The sequence below is a fragment of the Stenella coeruleoalba genome (genome assembly GCF_951394435.1).
Source record: "Stenella coeruleoalba genome assembly, chromosome: 2".
Taxonomy (NCBI): domain Eukaryota; kingdom Metazoa; phylum Chordata; class Mammalia; order Artiodactyla; family Delphinidae; genus Stenella; species Stenella coeruleoalba.
In genome coordinates this window covers 42,297,426-42,321,854 of record NC_137147.1, presented here as the reverse complement: position 1 = coordinate 42,321,854, position 24,429 = coordinate 42,297,426, and the positions used below count along the sequence as shown (strand labels likewise).

Sequence of the window (24,429 nt, the reverse complement as noted above, 5' to 3'; positions counted from 1 at the left end):
ACTTCCACCTCTCTGATTTCACTTCCTGTCACTCTCCCCCACTTAATCTCTATGACAGGCCACACTGATCTGACAGTTCCCATAACAAGCCAAGTTTATATTTCGATAACAACCCCAAGTTTCAGTTTAAATATCACCCATTCAGAAAGTCTTTCCTTAAGTATCAATAATAGGTCTAAAGTTCAAACTTCCATTGTCTCTTTTTTTTTTTTACCACAAGATGCAACTATTTGCCTATTTACTTTTTGTTGCCTATTTTTTCTCACTGAATGTAAATGTCTCCTTCACCGTTTTATCAGCCAGCAGTATTTAACTGAGTACTTGGGACATATAGAGCTCAACAAATAATAGTTAATCAGTCTTATCCTTAATTCTACTAAATAGAGTCACACTCAAAGAGTCCTAATGCTTCTGTAAAATTCCGACCTGAGCTTAAAGGTGATACCCTTAGAGCGCACGTTCCTTCTTTTTTGTTAGAATAGGTGGATGAAGGGGATGCCATCAATATACTGGTTTAGAACAAGGCCGCCAAGGGTGGAGGGAAACCCTCTCCCCTACCGTTTTCTCTGGTCTTTGTAAGAGTATAAGAACATCTCTCTGCTTTGCTCTAAGAAAGAATTAGGCAGAGAAAGAGAGGGATAAAAGATAAATAATAATTCCTAGGAAAAGGAATGGCGCAGCTCCTCAAGCCATCCGAAAACTTAAAGTTTCTCAACGACCCTCAAGACCGAAACCTGACTCTCAGAAGTAAGCAGAATCCTACGTAACCCCACTTCTATTGCTTCTGCACATGCGCGTTGCACCCCACGCACATCCCCTTCCTTTTCCCACAATCCTCTGTTCCTGGGCTAAGGCCCCAGGAACGAGCCACAGAGAAGGCTATTGGTGGAAAGAAGAGCCAATGAGAGAGCCTGTTACTCGTCTGCGTGCTGCAGCGTAGGGGGATCGCTTTAGATCCTGAAGACCTAGGCGTCCCCGTGGGTTTTAGCGCGATGAGCTCAATCGGCACCGGGGTGAGTTCGTTGTCTCTCGGCGTGATAGTCTACATAAGGATTAGCGTGGGAAGGGAACGCGGACGGACCGCGAGGGGTGCGCCGGCCCGGGGTGCGCTGGTACTTCCTGGAGGCAGGTGGGCCGCTTCCAGTTGCGCGGTGGACCGGGGGTCTTTCCGACGCTGATTGCTAGGCCCGCGTCTGCAGTGACCGTGGCTTGAAGCTTCTCAGCTCAGGTGTGGCGGGCTTGCCGCGCAGCAGTTAGATTTGGAGCCGCTTTGGGTTGCTGAGTCACTTTCTTTAGTCGCTTAGGGAAACCGAAAGTGAAAACTCGTGGGGCCTGAAATTGTGTGTGAGTGAAGGGTTTGGGCGACAGTTAGCCTCTTGAGAACCACTGAGGCAAGGCGGCTTGAGAGTCCAAGGGCAGAGACGCCGCTTTCCAAGGAACCCCTTTGCAGTTCCTGGGGTGCTGCTGCCTCACGGGGATTCTCTGTCTTTCCTTCGAGTGTAGTGATGGACCGCTCTGTATGAGTCCCTGGAGCCTTCTCAGAACTGATAAGAAAAATAGTCTAAAAAGCGGAATCGGAAGAATCCTTTCCATTTTTCCTGTGTCTCAGCTTTTCCTGTACAAATCACTTAACAGCACTATGAGGTGTCAGTACCGTTAAGCGTTTAAATGGTTAGCTACAGACTTAACCGCTTCTGACTTTGAAGACAGTTCAGGATTTTGGAGTTGGATTTGTTAACTTTTTCGGCCTACTACTTTCCTTTGTCAAACGAACTGCATATATGCAATCTTCTGCTTACTCCTTTTATGTATTTCTCCATGTAGAAAATAGTTTTTGTTTAGAAATATTTATTGGTGGTTTTCACTAGAGGCATTGAATGATGGGTTTCTCAGTTCATTTTATACTCCTACTGTGCACAAGACTTTTATACTCACCATTAGGCCCAAATACTGGTTTTCCGAGTTTGATAATACGCAACTTATACTTGGAATGGTTTAATCCATTCGGTTATGAGATGCTAACATTGTCATATAGTTTTTGGATTAGTTGATGCTCAGTAATGCCTGTTGTAGCAAATTGACTTTGCAACTACATTAATATTACCCTAGATTAATAGTGTTCTAAAGGGTTCTACAAACGCTTTAAAAATATTTGATAATATAACCAGGTGAGATATTTCGGTATTACAGTGGTAGAGTTAAGGATCTTCATTTAACAAATCAACAAACTGAGACCAGGAAGCACCACTGTTGAAGACTTATCTCCTGTCTTTACTTGTCCCAAGAACTCTGGATATGAAGACCTGTCTTCTTGACATTTCTCTCCACTTGATTAATAGCCATTTCAAATGACATGTCCAAAGTAGATCTCTGGGTTTTCTTTTTCCCTTGCCATTTTGCATCTCCTACAATTTTCATTTCAGTGAATGGGCGAGTTCTAGTTGCGCAAATGAAAAATAATCTATGATGCACTTTTAATTTCTTTTTTACTCTACTCCTAGGGCCAATCCATTAGCAAGGTTTTTCTGATTGTACCCTCCAACGATAACACCTTCCATCTCTTTTTCTATAGTCTAAGACACTACCTTTGGAATACTTAACCTCTGCTTCCACTCTTGTTCCCTCTCTAATTAATTTTCCAGATGAACAACGTTTTAAAAAAATTAGACATAACCTCTCCCCCTTTCCCCCTCAAACTCCAATGACTTTCTGTTGGATTTAGAATAGAAATCAAAACTTCCTACTCCAGCCTAAAAGACTTAACATAGTTTGGCCCTTATATGCCTCTGATATAGTTTACTCTTCTGTTTACCACTTATGGTGCTCAAGATACAGTGGCCTTATTTCTTTTTCTTATTGTGCTCAGCTTATTTCTACCCTAAGGTCTTTTATGCCAAATACCAGGACGCTCCTCCTCCATATCCTAAATGACTAATTACTTGTTATTAATTCTAGCTTAGCCTAAATAACTAAATATAATTGCCCCAACAATGCCTTACTTGATCAGGTAGTCTGTGGTAGTCCCTGAGACTATCACTTCACCCTGTCTTATTTTCATCATAGTACCTTTTCTGATTTACTGCTGTATCTTCAGCTCCTAGATTTGTTCATGGTCTGATTTTTGAAGATGAAGGACTTCTAGAATGAGTAGTCTTTGTATTTCCTTATAGTGACTAACATATAATAGATGCTTATTAAATGTCTGAATGCTAAATGATGTGTCCAAGGTCCCTCAGTTTCTTAGTGCCACAGCTATGAATTAAAATGCTCCAATGCTGTTTTTACCATAGCAGTTTTTTCAGAAATGAGCCATTTCCTGTGTGGGAAAAGTTCTGACTTGATGCAGGACTTGTATCCATTGCTTTTCTAGCAGAAATCTAAAGTGTATAACTTTGTCTTAGCTTCTGTTGCTGCTCTGACATGCTTCCCCTTTCTCTTTAAAGCAAAATCTGTGTTGAGATTTAACACACATTTCTGATGTGTAAGCCATTTAGGGGGAAAAAAAAGTGTAAGGTTATTACTGCCAAAGATACATCATTATAAGCTTATTATTGCCTTTTCCTCCTAGTATGACCTGTCAGCCTCTACATTCTCTCCTGATGGAAGAGTTTTTCAAGTTGAGTATGCTATGAAGGCTGTGGAAAATAGTAGGTAAGAAACATTGTTTTACTTGAAATTACCATGTTTTAACCAGGTATTAAATGTCTTCTTTTCTATATTTTTGGTAATTAGGGTTTGTTATGTTACTTTGGCACAGAATAATATATGCCCTAAAATAATCTCAATTTATTAGTCATTTCCAGATCTCTCTTTAGGCCAGATCTTTCCATGTGCCTATATTTTCAGTTGACTCCAGAATTATCCACTTAGACATTCTGCCAAGTCTCAAATGAAGTGTATAAAACCAAATTCATCAACATCTTTGCTAGACCTTTATTCCTTTTTCAAATTCCTGATACATATCATTGTTTTCCTTGGCCATTAGGATTGCGACTTTATCGTCTGATCTTTTATTTCCTTGTGTTTTAAATGTCCTGTGCAGTTGGTCACATGATCATCTCAGCAGGGATGTTTTTTATTTTTCTCTTCTGCTGCCATACTCCAAAAGGTGTAGGATCACTAAGATATTTTCCCGTTGGACTTATTTCCTTCACTCTGTCTTTTTTTGTTTAGAGTAATTCACTAAAATGATTCCTTGCCACCACTGTAACATCTTAGTTGAATTACTGGCTTATTGACAAATTCTCTGAGTCTTATATTGAAGAATTTTTGCAATCAGTTATATGATCTTTTTTTTAAATTTTTTTTTTTATACAGCAGGTTCTTATTAGTCATCCATTTTATACACATCAGTGTATACATGTCAATCCCAATCTCCCAATTCATCCCACCACCAACACCACCCCCCGCCGCTTTCCCCCCTTGGTGTCCATACGTTTGTTCTCTACATCTGTGTCTCATATATGATCATTTAAAAAAAAAATCATTTCTAATTGAACATAGTCTGCACAAACTGGTTTCATTTTTAATTTTTTTTAATAGAGTTTGTTTGTTTATTTATTTATGGCTGTATTGGGTCTTTGTTGCTGCGCACAGGCTTTCTCTAGTCGTGGCGAGCGGGAGCAACTCTTCATTGCGGTGCCTGGGCTTCTCATTGCGGTGGCTTCTCTTGTTGCGGAGCACAGGCTCAGTAGTTGTGGTGCATGGGCTGAGTTGCTTAGTTGCTCCGCGGCATGTGGGATCTTCCTGTGCCAGGGCTCGAACCCGTGTCCCCTGCATTGGCAGGCAGATTCTTAACCACTGAGCCACCAAGGAAGCCCCTTTAATTTTTTTTTTATTGAGGTATAGTTAATTTACAATGTTGTGTTAGTTTCAAGTGTACAGCTCAGTGATTCAGTTTTATTTATATATATATATATATATATATATATATATATAAAAATAATCGTATTTTTGAATCTAAAGCAGCTTCGGGATGAAAAAAATTTTGTTCATGACATCTCATTCAGATCTCTCAAAAATTTTTTTTTAGGCCTACTAAACAAATGGTGTTGATGTTTGAGCTTGGTGTTTTCATTATAATGAAAACCTGTGTAGTAGGGAAATGTGTCCAGAATTTTAGAAAAGTCCACGTGTAGATGTAGTTTTTTCACTTTCTACTAGTATCTTCGATATTTGATTATGGAAGTTTCATGAGGGTAGAGACTGTAACTGGTCTTTGCATGGGCTAGCACATAGCCCTCAGTAGTTACTGAATAAATAAATGTTCATTTTTTACATTTTCTGGGTGGTAGAAAGAAGGTATGTGGATTTCTAATGGTTTATGAAATAGTATTTTAAAGTTTTTGAGCAAAAATATTTTTTAAGTCTTCTTACAGGATTTGTTAATGAAGCTAGTAGATTCTGTGTTTAAATGTATTATTATAGATATTGTTACTTACAAACTGTCAGTATCTGATAATATAATAGAAGTAAGGCTGTTAAGAATTTTAGGCTGCACTGTATTTGTCGTTGTGTGCAAGGCCTGAAAGAGTTTAGAAGAGAGTCAAATTCAAGAAAAAAGTTGACAATAAAAAAATTTAAAAATTAAAAAAAAATGAAAGCAAATAAGTGTACTGGGGAAACTGGACAGCTACATGTAAAAAAGAGTGAAATTAAAACATTTTTTCACGCCAGACACAAAAATAAACTCAAAATGGATTAAAGACCTAAAAAAAAAAAAGAAAAAATAAGTTGACACTTTTTTTTCCTGTTGGTTAAAGAAGATAGGCTCATAGGCCAAGGAGCTGGAGAAAGACTTGAGGAAGTCATTGTTTTTCTCTTCCTCCTTTGCATTCTTGCATTTTCATTGGTGTAAAAAACTGGTGGGAGATGTCTTGACTAAGGGAAAAACTGGAGATGCATTTTGAAGTCATCTGTAACCCAGAAAATTGAGACTAGCCTGTGAGGGTCTGGGTATCTTAGCAATTTGTTTTCTATAAAGTATTTCTAAATATGGTTTAAAACAGTTACATTTAAGCAAACTTGAAGAAATATAATTTTTTAAAATGGAAACATTAAAAATTAATGTATTTTTCCTGCATAAAGAAAAATTACTAGGAAAGTTCCTCTTTTAAAGGGATCTGTGTAACTTGATATGATGGAATACTGGATGAGGATCAGAAGATGTGAATTTTTCTCCTAGCTGCTGCCTAATGGTAATATTATATAGGTTTCCACTATTCAGTCCTCTGAATGTTACTTTTCTGTCTGTAAAATTGGGATGTGGACATCTAACCTAACTACTTCATATACCTTACCATAAGAATGAAATTTGAAAATGTTTGTTTTGTGGGCACAGAAAGTAGAAAATAGAAAAATTACATATGAATTTTCTTACGAGTCTGGCATATAAACTGATAGAAAACATTTAACCAAATAATTTGATATGATTATATTCTGCATTAAAAAGAGATAAATTCTTTTTTTTTAATTTTTTATTTATATTATTATTTTTTGGCTGTGCCTGTACAGCATGTCAGATTTTAGTTCTCCAGCCAGGGATCAAACCCATGCTCCCTACAATGGAAGCGTGGAGTCTTAACCACTGGACTGCCAGGGAAGTCCTGGAGATAGAAATTCAATCTCGGGAATTTAGAAGGCAAATACTTTTGAGTACCTGTTACGTTAAGCATAGGAACTACCAAAACAAATAATTGACATATAAGTGAATACTTAAAAACATTTTATTAAAAAAAATATATATATATATATCATGATCAAAACTATTTTATAAAAGTATGCTCCTAGCAGGTAATATGCAAAAGGAGAAACGGGGTAAAATTATAATCGTTCCCTTTAGCCTCATTGAGGAGACAGGATATGAAAGGAAGATTGAGCAACATAACTGAAAGGCTAGATTGTTTGGAACAAAAATGTACACAAAATTTTGGCCTTAGGACCCCTTTATACCTGGAAAAAAAAATCACTGAGGACCTTGAAGAACATTTAATTATGTAGGTTGTAGGTTCTATCAATATTTAACATCACCCTGAAGAGCATTTATTTATGCAGGTTATTGGTTCATCAATATTTACCATATTAGAAATTGAAACTGAAAAATTAAAAATACTTATAAATTCATTTAAGTAACAGTAATAAACACAACTGCATGTTAACAAATAATTTAAATTAACATTTATTAAAATATTTGAGTAACATTAATAACATTTTTTTTGAAGATGTTGGGGGTAGGAGTTTATTAATTTATTTATTTTTGCTGTGTTGGGTCTTCGTTTCTGTGCAAGGACTTTCTCTAGTTGTGCCAAGCGGGGGCCACTCTTTATCACGGTGCGTGGGCCTCTCACTATCGCGGCTTCTCTTGTTGCGGAGCACAGGCTCCAGATGCGCAGGCTCAGTAGTTGTGGCTCACGGGCCTAGTTGCTCCGCAGCATGTGGGATCCTCCCAGACCAGGGCTGGAACCTTTGTCCCCTGCATTAGCAGGCAGATTCTCAACCACTGCGCCACCAGGGAAGCCCATTAATAACATTTTTAATGCAAATTACTTTTCCAAAACATAGAAAAAAATGTTGTGAGAAGAGTGGCATTGTTTTACATTTTTGTAAATCTCAATAATTAATTGAATCTTAATTAAAGAGAGTCTCATATCTCCTTCTGCTTCAGTATGTTGTTACTTTTGTTGGAGCTTGTGAAACAAATCAGGCTTCATGTTGTTTTATGATACTATACCAAAACTGGACAAATGTTAGTTTCTTAAAGATTAGTTGCAGTGTGGAGTCAGAAAACATAACAATGAACTTTTTCTACTTTTACATTAAAATCTGTTGGGCTGTCTTACACTTTGCATGTTTTACCCGTCAACATTGTGAGTTGGTCATTTGGAAAATATTGGTTCACTGAGTTATAACAGAGCTTCCAAATTAGACATATTTCATTATAAACTATCAGAAACATCACACTTTTTTTTTTTTTTTTTTGCGGTACGAGGGCCTCTCACCGTTGTGGCCTCTCCCGCTGCGGAGCACAGGCTCCGGACGCGCAGGCTCAGCGGCCAGGGCCCACGGGCCCAGCCGCTCCAAGGCACGTGGGATCCACCCGGACCAGGGCATGAACCCGTGTCCCCTGCATCGGCAGGCGGACTCTCAACCACTGCGCCACCAGGGACGCCCCTGTCTTTGTATTTTTATGAAAATAATTTTGACCTCACAAACCACACTTTTAGAACTTTTAGTTTAGAAAAAAGAATGTTTTAGGTTCTGAAAGGTGAGGAAGATGATGAGTTGGGATAATTGGGAATGGCTACCTGAGGCTATTCAAGTGACTTTGCAAAAGTTTGTGGAAATTTATTTAAATGGGCAGTGGTGAGGAGGAAGTGTATTCTAGTACCCAGGATAACCGCAATAAAGACAGAAAAGCAAAAATGAACATTAAGGTGTTTGAGGGGTGACAGTGAGGTTGAATTTGGTAGAGCACAAGACCTCTATAACAGGAAACTGAATTCGCTAGATGGGCTTTGCAGATTCTTGGGGAGTGCTGAAAGCTGGGCCAAGGAGTTTAAACTTGAAAAGATACCTGAAGTGTGGGGGAAGGAGTGTCTGCAATTCTTTACATATTTGTGCCTGTGGCTCAGCTCATTTTTCTGGTTGTTTCTCTTTGTTAAAAGAATTAGAAGATTAAAGTAATTCATGTATTTTCATCTTGAAGTGGCAATGTATAATTTCTCCACATTTTACTTCAGATTATTTTTTGATCTACTTTGTTTTAAACAGTTGTACAAAATGTTTATTCTTTTACACTTAAATAGTAAGCAACACATGATTATTGCAGAAAAAGCAAAAGAAAGAAAAAGAATTATAATCTTTCCACCGAGAATAGTCACTGGTAACTTTTTAGTTTGTATGTAGCCTGTCTTTTGTATGCATATTATGTACCATTTTTTTTTAAATAATAAATTAATTTTTTTGGCTGCGTTGGGTTTTCGTTGCTGCATGCCGGCTTTCTCTAGTGTGGTCAGCGGGGGCTACTCTTTGTTGCGGTGCGCGGGCTTCTCATTGCCGTGGCTTCTATTTGTTGTGGAGCACGGGCTCTAGGCGCATGGGCTTCAGTAGTTGTGGCACACGGGCTCAGTAGTTGTGGCTTGCGAGCTCTAGAGCGCAGGCTCAGTAGTTGTGGCGCACGGGCTTAGTTGCTCCGCGGCATGCAGGATCTTCCCTGCCTAGGACTCGAACCCATGTCCCCTCCATTGGCAGGCGGATTCTTAGCCACTGCTCCACCAGGGAAGCCCTTACATACCAGTTTTAATTGCACATGACTTTAGTCGGCATTTGTTGTAAGATGGCTAATATATGCTAGACACTGTGCCATTTGGTACATATTTTGTTGGCATCTTTTTTCACTTATGTATTAATATCTTTCCATGTCATGATATGAGATTTTTGGTCACATGATTATTTATATGGATCTAATTCATCACATTTTAGACTGTCCTTTCTAGTTTTCAAATGTATTTATTTTAAAGACTTGATATGCTTTAAGAAACAAATTTGCCTGTTTTCGTGGTTTTTGTTTTTTAAACTTGGGTTTACAAAGTTTCTTTTATTTTCAGTTAAAAAAATTGATTTTCTTCTACTTGTTTCAGTACAGCTATTGGAATCAGATGTAAAGATGGCGTTGTCTTTGGGGTAGAAAAATTAGTCCTTTCTAAACTTTATGAAGAAGGTTCTAACAAACGACTTTTTAATGTTGATCGGCATGTCGGAATGGTAAGGTTACATTTAAAAATGTTCCTTTTTGCCTTGTCCAGTTTCTTGTGAAATAACTAACTGGAATATGTGAAAATGTGATTGTTAAGAACCCATTTAATACTTCAGCACTGAGGCAGAAACAGCAGAGAGCAGCTATAGAAGTAATCAGAAAGTTACTGGTTTGTGAACAGCTCACTGTCTAAAAGGAAGGTAGCATTCTTATTGTATAACCTGATTGGAGATAGATATGAAAAACCAAGTTGCCTTAAGAAAAGGAGGGGGGGAGGGGGTGAGAAGTATGGGTTAAAAAGAAATCTTGGCAGTATAGATCAATGAAGGTACATGCTTGAGAGGCAATGAATCTTTGGCTTTTTGTATCCTTTCTGGGGATCACTGTTACACTGAAGATGTTATCAGAAAGAGAAGACCTTTATAGTAAGGTGGAGCATCAGGAAAGGATGTCCGATGAAGGGAAAAGTGAACACATGCTTTCTAGTAGCTTCATAAGCATCACTGTATTTATTTCATGCAGCTGGTATCTTGAGTGACTGCTTTGCACAGTTGCAGGCCAAGACATAGATACATTACTGGTATATACTGAAGTCATCCTATATAGATGTCAGACTTTCTTCAGTAAGAGCAACAATCCAAAAAAAAAAGAAAAGAAATGATTTTTAACTTTGCTTACTGAAAAGTCAAGGAAGAAAAGAGAACACTGTGTGCTAGGTACTATGCTAGTTCTTTACATAAATTATCTCATTTAATCCTGACAACCCAGTACAAGTAATATTAATCCCATTTTTACAGATGAGAAAAAGATGCACAGGTGGTAAAGAAATATGCTGGGATTCATACTTGGGTCTGCATGGTCTGTGTGTTACTCTAGAGACCATTCTGCAGGGTGAGATCCTATAGGATCCACTCATTCTGCTGAAATACGAGTAGCTTTGTTATTTCTAAATGAGATGTGTTACAAACACAAAAAGGACTAGCAAAATATAGCCAGTAAACTATAAAGCTACAGATAAAAATTTTTTTTTTTTTTTTTTGCTTCAGATTTTTTTTTTTTGAACTTGTTTTCTCTCCTGAACAAATTTATTATTGCCAGTGAAACTGGTATGTTTTCTTGAAACTTGCCAGATTGTAACCTAGCTGGTATGAGGTAAGGAATCCTGCTTTCTTTCACTTAAAAAAACTTTAGATAGGTATATTTTGGAAAAAAATCATATATGCTTATAAGCATTTTAGTGATGGAAAGAATTTTATCATCCTAGAATTTTCACATTTGTCCCATTTGTTATTTAAAGCCAGGAAACTGATGGCATTCCTTATAGCTGGAAATTGGCAAAACATTTAGACATTGAACAGGGTTGGAGAAAATGAAGGATTAATGTTCTGTCTCCAAGTGATTTGATAAATTTTTAGACTTCACAGTGGGTTTTATCCAAAGCAATGGAAGATTGTTTAAATGGTGAAAATTACTACCTGGGTATCCTTGTGGAAGTTATTGTAAACAGCAGTTTTCTAACCTGCAAAACTATGGTGGTAATAGTACCTACCTACCTTCATGTATAATTATGTAAAATGCTTATTAGCATGTAATGAATGATCAATAATATGTTAAGGATTTTCATCATTATTACTACTACTAGGTAGCAGTAGAAAAAAAGGCTGTTAAAAATTTTGATAGTACTTATTTTTAAATTCTGCAAATCTTCTGTGCCACTGGTTCCCAGTACCCATAAGTGTTTCAGTAGTTTTTTCTGTTTTCATGGCTTCCCTAGACCAAAAGAAATACCCAGTGGTTCTGTTTATTATATATGTAGGTCTAAACAACTAAGTGGTTGTGTCCTAAAAACTTAGTAGCTGTAAAAACAAAACAAAAACAAACTCACCACATACAGCAAAAGAAAAATATTTTTAAACAGTCACAGTTAACTAATGTGCACTGCACAACTTCTTAAACTTTGGAATTGGATTAGATGCCGCCCCCCACCTCCACCCCGTTTCCTGTTCTGCACTGTTTTTTGCACAGTACTTATTTTATATCATGGCAACCCAGCTTTTCAACGAGCGGATGGCAGTAAAAAGAATGTAGAATGATCTAATGTTGAAACCGTTAAGTACTTCAACATATGTTTCCCCCAAACTTAAAATGCCCCACAACTCTGAGTTCACTATAGTGCCCTGGGATGTCTCAGCACGTGGTTTAGTAATTGCAATTCTAAGCCACCAGATTTGTGGTTTGTCATGTTTTGATTTGTCATTACAATTTATTAGTTAAGCTGAAAAAGGAATTTGAGGTTGTGCCTTTTAGGTGAAAACTTTTAATAGCTTTTTGAACACAGAATGGCTTTAAATAAAGGATCAGTTCTAACCAAAACAAATGGTTATATTCTTCTTTTTTGTTGTTTTGTTCTTTATAATGAAGTGGAGAATGGGGAGACATGGAGGTTTTTCTGAATGTGATCAATGGACAAAACAATGTAGTCACACTTGGGAAATTTCCAAATTGTAATCCCGTACTCAAGCATCAAAATGCCAGAATGCCTTGTAAAGAAAGACCTTTAAGCCAAACAGATTTATTCTAATAGTGATACTTGTTAAAAATATCAAATAAGCCTGTAATAATTGCATACTTTCCTTGATTTGTGATAGGAATGTTATCTACTGAATTGGTACTTTTTTTTTCTTTCAGGCCGTAGCGGGTTTGTTGGCAGATGCTCGTTCTTTAGCAGACATTGCTAGAGAAGAGGCTTCCAACTTTAGATCTAACTTTGGATATAACATTCCACTAAAAGTAAGCTGATAACATGTTGAAGAGCCTTTGGAACAGAAAGAGAAGAGTATTAATAAGCTCTTCTGTTTTTCCCCACAGCATCTTGCAGACAGAGTGGCCATGTATGTACATGCCTATACACTCTACAGTGCTGTTAGACCTTTTGGCTGCAGGTATGAAATTTACTGAGATATTCAGTGATATCTGTACTGTAGGTATTTGTTTTCTCAGAATCTAATTAGCCTTTTATACCCTTAAAAAATGAAGTATCATCAAGAAGTATTAGGGCAGTGATTAAATAAAATGATGTACTTAAAAATAAAAACTGAAAAATGAAAGACTATGCAGATTTGGACAGGATAAAACACAGAATTCATAGTAATATTTTAATCTAATTATAATAAATTCTCTGGAGGAAGGTGGTCAAAAGGTATATAAACTTTTTTTAAAATTATTTTTGGCTGCGTTGGGTCTTCATTGCTGTGCACGGGCTTTCTCTAGTTGCAGCGAGAGGGGGCTACTCTTCGTTGCAGTACATGGGCTTGTCATTGCGGTGGCTTGTCTTTGTCGTGGAGCACGGGCTCTAGGCATGTGGGCTTCAGTAGTTGCAGCGCATGGGCTCAGTAGTTGTGGCTCGCAGGCTCTAGAGCACAGGCTCAGTAGTTGTGGTGCACGGGCTTAGTTGCTGCTCCGTGGCATGTGGGATCTTCCAGGACCAGCGCTCAAACCCATGTCCCCTGCACTGGCAGGTAGATTCCCAACCACTGCCCCACAAGGTAAGTCCCAAAAGGTATATAAACTTTTAAAGTACTAGGGATATAATGTACAACACGATGACTATAGTTAACACTGATGTGTGATAAAAAGGAAAATTTTTAATATAGTAGATCCCTTAGAGTTCGTCACAAAAGGAGGAAGTTTTTTTTCTTTTAATTGTATCTATATGAGATGATGCATGTTAACTAAACCTATTGTGCTAATCATTTCACAGTGTATGTAAATCAGACCATCATGCTGTGCACCTTACATTTATATAACAATGTATGTCAATTATTTCCCAATAAAACTGGGGGAAAAAAGTATCTGGAACTAAACCCAAACATTTTCAGGAAATGGCAAACTGATTTTAAATATATTCCATGTTGTTACTATTTAGTAGCCAATTATACTGACACTTCAGTTTTCTCATTAGTTTCCATCTGATATACTTTAAGCAATAGGTCAGATGTTCTTAAATGGGATGTAGCTGTTACAGTATTCTGCACATGAAATGATAAGGCTGGTTTCTTTTCTACTTGTAATTTCAAAATATCAGTAATTCATATGATTTTTTAATACCCTAATTTTAATTTGTTGAGCATAAAAAAAATGCATTGAACCAATTTTCCTGCAATTTTTATTGCAGGAAAATAAATGGAGGAATACCGGGGAATAGCCAGAAAAGAATGAAGGGTGGAACAAGAGTTTTAGGTAGTTTCAGTGTATTCACATCAGGAATTTTGTCCCCTTGGCTTTTTCATGTTTATTCCTTTAGCTGTTGGGCCCCCTTATTACTTGTCCATCTATCAGTACTCCTTTCTCTCCACTGCTGTCCTCTCAGGAAAGTTTCATCAGAAAGTTTAATACTAAACAAAGGCACATGAATTGTGAAAAGTTTTCAAGTATATACTAGTTTTTATCCAAACTACATTATCAAAGTGTTTACTATGAGTTATATGGGTATTAGTAAATGTTTGTCTTAGAAAGTACAATTGCATTTTTATCACAGTACTTTTTATTTTTTAAATTTTATTTATTATTATAAATTTATTTATTTTTGGCTGCATTGGGTCTTTGTTGCTGCGCACGGGCATTCTGTAGTTGCGGCGAGTGGGGGCTGCTTTGCGTTGCGGTTCGCGGGCTTCTTATTGTGGTGGCTTCTCTTGTTGCAGAGCACGGGCTCTAGGCGCTTGGGCTTAACTAGTTGTAGCTTGCGGGCTCTAGAGCGCAGGCTCAGTAGTTGTGGCACATGGGCTTAGTTGCTTAGTTGCTTCGCAGCATGTGGGATCTTCCCGGACCAGGGCTCGAACCTGGGTCCCCTGCATTGGCAGGCGGATTCTTAACCACTGTGCCACCAGAGAAGCCCTATCACTGTACTTTTTAATACTTTTCTGGTATTAAGAATCATGGTTTAAAATTACTAATTTACTTTTATGTAGTTTCATGTTAGGGTCTTACAGTGTGAATGATGGTGCACAACTCTACATGATTGACCCATCGGGTGTTTCATATGTGAGTAGTTTTGAATCATCTGAAATTCTATTTCTAGTTTAATGGTCTCTCATTAAGCACTTAAATCATGTATTTGGATTATATGAGGTTTCTTTAATATTCTTTCAAGGAAGGTAACATTTTTTTCTTGTTTTAACATTAATGACAATAACCTATGAATGTGAGGCAGAGGAAGATCTGTGGCTTTTTTTTTTTTGGTTTTCTGGCCGAGCCATGCCACATGCAGGATCTTAGTTCGCCCAGCAGGGATCGCCCCCTGCATTGGGAGTGTGGAGTCTTAACCACTGGACCATCAGGGAAGTCCCAGATTTGTGGCTTTAAATATGCTATTATAGAAACTGCATAGTGAAGATAAAATCTTGAATATGTGCTATTTCCTTTATTACTACAAATATTAGCAGTATCTTAAAAATGAATGTAAAAGTGAATGTAATGCCATCCTTTTTTTTATTTTGCGGTACGCGGGCCTCTCACTGTTGTGGCCTCTCCCGCTGCGGAGCACAGGCTCCGGACGTGCAGGCCCAGCGGCCATGACTCACGGGCCCAGCTGCTCTGCGGCATGTGGGATCTTCCCGGACCGGGGCACGAACCCGTGTCCCCTGCATTGGCAGGCGGACTCTTCAACCACTGCGCCACCAGGGAAGCCCAATGCCGTCCCTTTTAAAGTTTTGTTTTTGTTGTGTTTTTTTGGCTGTGCCACACGGCTTGTGGGATCTTAGTTTCCCACCCAAGGATCTAACCCAGGTCCATGGCAGTGAAAGCCTGTGTCCTAACCACTGCACCACCAGGGAGTTCCCCAATTCCCTTTTTAAAAAGGATTTCAAGTGGGATTTCTTGGACGTTTCTCTAATTACCTTTTCTTAAGTGTCTTCTGAGATTTTTATGGTTTTTTTAATACTCATTAAAAAAAATGTTCTTTATGTTTTGTCTTTATACACTGGTTACACAAGTAAAAAAACCTTTACAGTATAAATTAGGGGATTCCCTGGCTGTCCAGTGGTTAGGACTCCGTGCTCTCACTGCTGAGGCCCCAGGTTCAATCCCTGGTTGGGAAACTAAAATCCCACAAGTTGTGCTGGTGTGGCAAAAAAAAAAAACAGTATATATTCACACACACATAATTCATATGTATATATTAAAAAAAGGCTTATTTAACTCTTAGGAATTATTTCTTTCTCTAAAATAACTTCCATTGTCAGAATGCTAAAATTTTTTCTATTCCTGTCCTCAGAAGTGCTTATAGTTCATGAAGTGTATATACATAATGAAATAATTTGTTTTTCTTTGGATATACTTCTTGAAAATAATACAGATTACTCTAGATTTAAGTTATTTTAATTGTTTTGAGTCCCTTGGTGGTCATTAAAATGTCTTTTGACTATATTTCTCCAGATGTGCTTTTGAATGTCATTTAACAACCTTTCATTAACCTTTAAATAAACAGTAGCCATTAATGACTTATGATAGTATATTAATTTAATAATACATATGTATTTTTCGTGTATGTTCTTTTTAAATAGGGTTATTGGGGCTGTGCCATTGGCAAAGCCAGACAAGCTGCAAAGACAGAAATCGAAAAGCTTCAGGTAATACATACATATTTACTGCTTGAAATTTTGCTATAGCATTATCCTCATGTGGTGAAATTTTATCACCACAAACTAAACCTTTTACTCCAAGTGTGGTTTGCTGTTTTGAGTAGAGCTTTCTGAAGCTGCTAGCTAGGTGGCTGAGTAGGAAAGCTGGTAGCATATTACCTGTAGAGTTGGGTCATGGATCCCTTTATGATTTTGGTGGCTGCTTAATCCAAAAAAAATACGAACAAATCTTCATATAATGTCACAAAATCCTTGAAGCCCATTCATGGAGCCCTGTGACCCTTAGGCTGAGAACTTTGCTCTTTTATTGTATCATTTCTTCCATCTGGAGAACAGCTTTTGTCTGTGGAAGTCTTACACATTAAGAGTCTGTGCTCCTTTGCTTCTCTTTCCTTTTTGTTCCTAGCTAAATAGGGCATGGGAACCCATCATCTATCTATTAGTGTGAAAAAGGTTTCTTAAAAATTTGCTGGCTTTCCTTTTAGCCATAAATTGATCAACTTTATATTGAAACAGTACCCACCAACTCTTCATTGCTTATCAGAAACTTCCCTAAAGACAGGTGTATGATTCATCAACATTTTGGTAAATTACAGTGAGAAAAAATTTTATATACATTTAAATATTAATGCTCAACTAATTAACTTATTCAGCTTATTTAAGGCTAGGTCCTAGAAAACATTTTTTTAGTGCTTGGAATTTAATGGCAAGTTCTAGACGTATAAAAGCCTAATTTATGTTTGGTATTTTAGTATTGATAAAATTGACAAAAGGACTTTAGAGATCACTTAGTCCAAGTCCAGCCCTGGGTTAAACATACTGGCTAGAGTCATAGAATATTGCTTATGAACAATTCACAGACCTAATAACTCTTAGACCAGTGTTCTTTTCCATCATATACTCCCTGGTTTGTGCTAAGTCCCTGTCTTCTACTATCTTCTCTTTTGCTTTGATCTCTCCGTAGTATTATGTGGAAATTTGAAAATAGATTGTTTAGTACAATTGTTCTTTTGTCCTCTGTGGTTAAATCCTAGCAAGGAATGGGAATACTAACAAATCGTACTTAAGAATTGAGAACGATTACTTCTATTGAGGAACATGTACACTTAATGATGAAAACATATGCTCTAAATCAGAGGTTAGCAAACTGGCCCACTGCCTGCATTTTTTTTTTTTTAAAGTGAAGTATAGTTGATTTACAATGTTGTGCTGATTTCTGCTGTACAGCAAAGTGATTCAGTTATACAAATACATACATTCTTTTTTTATATTCTTTTCTATTATGGTTTATCATAGGATATTGAATATATTTCCTTGTGCTGTACAGCAGAACCTTGTTTATCCATTCTGTATATAATAGTTACATCTGCCAACCCCAACCTCCCACTCCATCCCTCCCCCAGTCCCCTCCCCCTTGGCAACCACAGCTCTGTTCTCTGTGTCTGAGTCTGTTTTTGTTACATAGATAAGTTCATTTGTGTCACATTTTAGATTGCACATATAAGTGATGTCATATGGTTATTTGTCTTTCTCTGACTTCACTTCGTATGATAATCTCTAGTTGCAATGCTTTTTAAAGTTTTATTGAAACCCAGCCATATTCAGTCTCTGGCTTTTGCCCTAGTACAACAGTGGAGTTTAGTTGGTGACGGGGACCAAACACCATATCCCAATAAGTCTAATAAAATATTTACTACTTGGCTCTTTACAAAAAGAGTTTGCCAACCCCTGCATTACTCTGGTCTGCTTTTCTGCTTGTGTTCTGTTTTACCAAGAATATAACTTTATGAAATAAACTTTACCAACATATATAAAAATATTTTTGACATTTAAGATGTATCTTTTCAAGTTTAAGTTTGTCTTTGTATGTTACAATTAATATACTAAATATAGAACTTAACATGTAAGGGCAAAAGTATGAATATTGGTATTTTCCTTTTCTTCACTCCCAGTTTTAACATGAAAAAAATTAATCATCAGAAAAGATACTGTACAACAAAATATCTCCATCTAGATTGAGTGAACAGTTGTTATTTTCCAATATTTTACCTATTTGTATAAGCTGGGTGATCAAGATTTCTAAATATAAAAAAATACCAAAAATAAATAATAAGCCTAGATATACACCTCAAGTCTGGACTGCTGTATGACTATATTCATTATTTTTCACCATTTTCCATCCTCCTCCACATATCCAGAATATGAACACTAGTTTGCTCTTTTTTTGTCAGCTGTGTTCAGAAACACATATTCCTAAAAAAATTTTTGCATTGGTTACTTCCAGTACCTACAGTACAGCAGACTTTTCTGCTGGGCATTTAAGGGCTGTTTTTCTACCCTGATTTCCAAATGTTCACTTTTGCTTTGTGCTGTTCATTTATCTTCCTCAAAATCAAATCAGATCCAACTAAGACCCCACTCAGATCTTGGTTCTTCAAAGCTTTCCCTGACATTTTGCATTTTTGTCTTAAACAGTTTCATGAGGGACAATTTATTTCACTCCTTCATCCCCCTCTAGAATATAGAAGGTATTCGTGGTTTGTTTACATTTTATTATCCTGAATTGGCTATAAAGAAGAAAAGAAAAAAACATTTCTTTGCTAATGTTTTAAATGTCAGGGTCTGCCTGTGAATAAATTCATAAAGGAATCTAGATTTTTATAAACTTTAATATTTTTCACAAAATTAGTGGTGCCCAAGGGTTGTCCAGAATATGTTTTGGCATAATCATTAAAAAACATTACACTGTAAATAAAAAACTTTGGTTCTGGTCTTTTTGTATTTCAGGTTATTTTCTTTGGTTTTATATCTGAGAATCTATCTCAAGAGCATGGGGTTACTGATAAAAGTTGTGGAAAGAACCTGGAAAGTTACACAGGTGGAAAGCGTTCTTCTTTGAATCATAACATAATGAATATATATTTTATTTTCTGTAGATGAAAGAAATGACCTGCTGTGATGTTGTTAAAGAAGTTGCAAAAATGTAAGTTGAAATTTTCCTTAGCATTGACAAAAATATTTCACTTGACCTTACCTTATACATTAACCCTGAGGCCGTTTTGTTTGGAAATAACTTGTTGCATAAGTTTTAGAAGGTGAATCCAACATTCTCAGATGGCTCATTAAGGAGAATATCCAAGTGACAATGAATAGGATGGGGAAAAATAGCTTTTGACAAAATATACTCCTGTTCAGGTGACAGAATTCAAGAATAGGAGGATATAGTGAACCTCTACGGACTTCATTTGATAGCTCCCGACTTCTTAAATCTCAGAAGTCCCGATAATATTAACCTTAGCTTACAACTTTAAGGTCTACAGCTAAAGTTGTAACAAGATGAAAAGAGCAGTGTTTCAAAACATCTAGCAATAGCTGAAGAAAGCCTGAAGTAGTTCATATTACAGTAATAGTAAGCAACAACAAAGCCAGTAAAAGCTCAGTGAACATGCTTCAAAGCCCATGATTTTTTTTACATCAAAGAAGGCAGGCATTTGGTATTTCAAAAAATCTAATAAAATGCTGGTGTTGCAGCCAGCTTTTCAGAGTTAAAAGTAGTAAATGTAATATTCCAGAGAATTCACAGAGACTTCTAACTACTCCACATTAGAACTACATGAACATGGTCTAGTCAGCATTTTGTGCACGTGTCTCAGGTTTTACATCTAATAACACATGCAAGGGAAAAGTCTTGGAGGGCTCTATTATATAATAATAAATATACTATTTGAATGGTACCCTTAATCTCTATACTGATGGTTGTAGCAAAGTATTAAAATCACAAGTGTTTTATAATTTTGTACTAATCGTCCACCACTCCTGCTACCCTCACTTCCCACCCCCCACCCCCCTTTACCATGAGACCCTTCCCCCCTTTCCAGTTGTGAAGAAGCAGAATCCATTCCATTCTATGACTGTCAGTTAATAACAACCTAGGGGACACTGGCAACTAACATATAATAGAACTAGTTAAAAAGTAATCCTTATTGAATTGCACACCAGTTTAACATGATAACTCAATTTCCTTCACTGAGAAGTCTTCTGGAAATCAGTTCTTCCTGCACCTTTTATGTTTAAATGTAACACTAGACTCTACTTTGTTCCGTGTAGGAAAGCCATCCCTTTATCATTTAATAAAATGGAGCACTATGCTTCTTTTACTTAGTTCTAGCAATTTTAAGGTGCTTTCTTAAAGCAAGGCTTTAGGAATACTCTCCAAATTACTTTCGTTACTTTGTTGTATAAGATGGTGGAAAGTATAAAATAAGAAAGTTTTGCTGATACTTTGTTTTTACTTCTACTTTAATATGTTGTGTGACAGTGCCTTCTTGCTGGCAGCAATTTGTCATGTACTGTTTGAAGGCCAGGTTAAGGGACATACCTTAAGGGGTTTAAAAATATTCCTGCCAAGAAGGTGCAGAACGAAGAGACCACTAATTGTAAACTAATGAATTAGTTTGGTTTTTAAAAAAATCAGTTAATGAATGGAAAAAAATATACTGAAAAGGCACACAGGGAATGATGGCCTTTTCCCATTTGAATATATGTTCCTTAGGAGGTATCTTTCAGGTATGTCTCTAAAAGAATGTATCAAGGGCTTCCCTGGTGGCTCAGTGGTTGAGAGTCCGCCTGCTGATGCAGGGGACACAGGTTCGTGCCCCAGTCCGGGAAGATCCCACATGCCGCGGAGTGGCTAGGCTTGTGAGCCATGGCCGCTGAGCCGGCGCGTCCGGCGCCTGTGCTCCACAACGGGAGAGGCCACAACAGTGAGAGGCCTGCATACAGCACAAAAAAAAAAAAAAAAAAAAAAAAATCAAAAGAAACAACTTGGGTTGTAAAGGTGTAAGGTATATTGAATCCTTTGTAGTGAGTGTTTAATTTTTTAATCAGTCCTAGTGTAATTTTCATAATAGACTGTATATAATGTGTGTATCATTTTATAGATACTTACATTAGGAATGGCTGTTCTAATTTGCTGAGCTAGGTGCATGAACTATGTATGTAGATGACCAAATGAATGTTAACGTCCTCTTTCTGTTCTAGAATTTACATAGTACATGATGAAGTTAAGGATAAAGCTTTTGAACTAGAGCTCAGCTGGGTTGGTGAAAGTAAGTTATTTTTCTACATTTATTTGCTCTCAGAGTCATCTGTACCAAACCTAATGTACTACTGGGTGCCTTATTTTTTCTTAAAAACAACAAAAAATTAGTAATGGTGTATACACATATAAGAGTACACAAATAACAAATGAATTGATAACTGTCACAACATGGATACATTCATGTAAATACTGCTTTGGTCAACAAGTAGACCAGCCCCCCAGATCACCCCTTAGGCTTCTCCCCAGAGGTAACCACTATCCTGAATCCTAACACCATAGTTCTTGACCTGTTGTTGAATTTTATATAAATGGAATTAGACATTATGGATTCTTTTGTTCCTCATTTCTTTTCACAAAATTATATTTGTGTAAATCAGTTTTGTTACATACAGTAGTATTTTTGTTCATTTGGCTTGCTGTACAGTGTTCTGTTGTCTGAAAATAACACTTTATTCATCTCCTCTTCTGTTGTTACACCGTTAGGCACTTTCCAGTGTTTGTTTACTGTAAAATGAACAATGCAGCTGTGGACATCTTGTACATCTATTGTGGTACACATATGTAGTAGCATTTTAGAAATATATGTTAAGAGTGGAATTGCTGGGTCATGAAATAGGCACACATTCAACTGCAATATTGGCCACAATGTGTTCTGACCACTGGGTGCCCTTCTAATACAAACAGAGCCAGAACAAATTTAGGAGGTACTCTATTTTTGAAGGAAAAGCTCTGCTTAATAATTGACTAAAGCTGTGACTAGTTTATTTACTTTTTTTGAAACATCCATTGCATTTTTTTTTTTTTTTTTTTTTTGCGGTACGCGGGCCTCTCACTGTTGTGGCCTCTCCCGTTGTGGGGCACAGGCTCCGGACGCGCAGGCTCAGCAGCCATGGCTCACGAGCCCAGCCGCTCCGCGGCATGCGGGATCCTCCCGGACCTGGGCACGAACCCGTGTCCCCTGCATCGGCAGGTGGACTCTCAACCACTGCGCCACCAGGGAAGCCCCATTGCATATTTTAAAGAAGAATTACTGGGAAATCACCATTTTTCTTTCTAGCATGGCAACTGTAAGGCTTCAAGGACAGCTTTTAAAATCTAACCATGCTGTGAATGAATGCTCAGGACTTAATAGCATCAGGATAAATCTTAGCATAATGTATTCTTTATTATAAGAGCTAAATTTGGGCAGATTTAATATGTAGGGAAAACACACAAAGATGAGTTCAGAGAATCTGGTATTTACACTTGTAGATTGGCTAGATTATATGGTATTTGCAAATCACAATTACAGTCCTTGTTTTTAATTCATTTAAATATATGGCTTAATTTACAGTAACTAACGGAAGACATGAAATTGTTCCAAAAGATATAAGGGAAGAGGCAGAGAAATATGCCAAGGTAAGCCACAGCATGAAAACGATTCTAGCTGAAGATATGGAGATACGTTGAATTTTCTTAAATAACCCTTAAGAGTTGAGCTGAACTGAAGGATGAAAACTTTCTAGGTTATCCTCAATGGGGATAAAGTTGCCCTGGTTCCAAAAAAAATTTTTTGTGCTTGTGAAAATGGCAAAGTTTTTTCAGGACATTTAATGCTTTCATACTGTGTGTATCCTATCAAGAATATAGTCATTGATTGTTACAGCAAGATGTACTTTAGTTACCCGTTTCTTTACTTGAATGTCTTATTCTAAACCAGTGTTCATTTTCACTTACAAAGAATTTTAATGACAAGTGCTTAATTAGATTCAGGCTGTTATAGCAATGCTAAAAATTGATTTTAAACACTTTTCTCTTTAACAGGAATCTTTGAAGGAAGAAGATGAATCAGATGATGATAACATGTAACATTTACTTCGTTTACTTCTATTTAACTATTTAGCCCTTTGGATTAATACATACCCACTGACAAACTTTCATTAAATCTTTGTCTTGTAACGACTGAAGTTTGGTTAATATCTGCTTGACAAAATTGGTGGGGGTAGCTGAGCACATATTTATTCAGCATTAGGATGCTGCTTTATGCCTGTTGTAAAATTCCTTGCTCTGGAATCAGATTAATTCAAAACTCCATTTCTTCACTCATCTATAACCTAAAGATCATATCCTGCTGGGCTGTTGTGTAAAAAGTACCTACCAACTTTGTAGGCAATTGATGCCACTGCCCAATTTTGTATTTAGTGAGATGATTGTCGGTCATCAGACACTGTTAATCTTTAGAATTTTATTTTTTTTTACTTTGAGGAGTGGATTTAAGGATTCAGAAAGCCCCTATCCTGTCACTTAAAGAATTTCTTGATCTGTAAAGCTGAAATAAAAATACCCACATTTAATGCTTAAAAATAAATTAGAATGCATGTGGAAACAGAACTGATACTGAGTGGAAAAATGAGTATTGGAAGAAACAGTCTGAACTCAGGCCAAGCGTGCCAGGCGTACACACACCCTTTATTGGCCTCATGCCAGTATCACTCCATTCAACTGTCATGCTTTCCTGAGGTCACTGAGTTTATTAGCAGCAGGGTGTTGCCGGACTTTGAACATCTGTATAGTTTAAACAGCAAATCATTATACCAGAATACTTAACTACTATACAAACAACTCAAGAGCAGTATCTCATTACCATGGCTGCTTTTATGTAAAATTACCTGCTACATCTTACAACCCGTATATTTAACTCAGAATGACACCAGTGGCCTTGGGCAGACACCTAAACAACTTAAGCTGGATGGATAATAAGTTGAGTATCCCTAAGCCAGTCTGACCATTCTATACTTTTCCAACTTCCAAAGTATGAATGGCACATGAATCTTCTATTTTCATTGTACTGTGAGTACATCTGTTCTTAAATTCACATTGGAATAGCTAATAATCCTCTTTAAAAAAACAGACAATGGTTCTCAAGAAACTTAAATCTGAGCAGCTAAGCCACCTCA

The 24,429-nt window shown here is 37.1% G+C and overlaps 1 protein-coding gene across 4 annotated transcripts; it reads left to right on the top strand.

Moving 5' to 3' along the window:
• Positions 1-828: 828 nt before the first annotated feature.
• Positions 829-23,490, top strand: PSMA3 (proteasome 20S subunit alpha 3). 4 transcript variants are annotated; one of them, XM_079914455.1, is made up of 12 exons: positions 978-1,013; positions 3,569-3,651; positions 6,119-6,197; positions 9,644-9,762; positions 12,443-12,544; positions 12,623-12,696; positions 14,722-14,794; positions 16,315-16,380; positions 19,329-19,375; positions 21,433-21,500; positions 22,827-22,891; positions 23,297-23,490. In XM_079914455.1, exons 4-12 carry the CDS (start codon positions 9,760-9,762, stop codon positions 23,339-23,341), a joined length of 543 nt encoding a protein of 180 aa, XP_079770581.1. In that variant the 5' UTR covers positions 978-1,013; positions 3,569-3,651; positions 6,119-6,197; positions 9,644-9,759; the 3' UTR covers positions 23,342-23,490. The 4 variants fall into 4 exon arrangements, with proteins under 4 accessions (XP_079770578.1, XP_079770580.1, XP_079770581.1 ...); XM_079914453.1 differs by having other exon boundaries at positions 9,639-9,762; XM_079914452.1 differs by lacking the exon at positions 6,119-6,197 and having other exon boundaries at positions 829-1,013; positions 9,639-9,762.
• Positions 23,491-24,429: the final 939 nt, after the last annotated feature.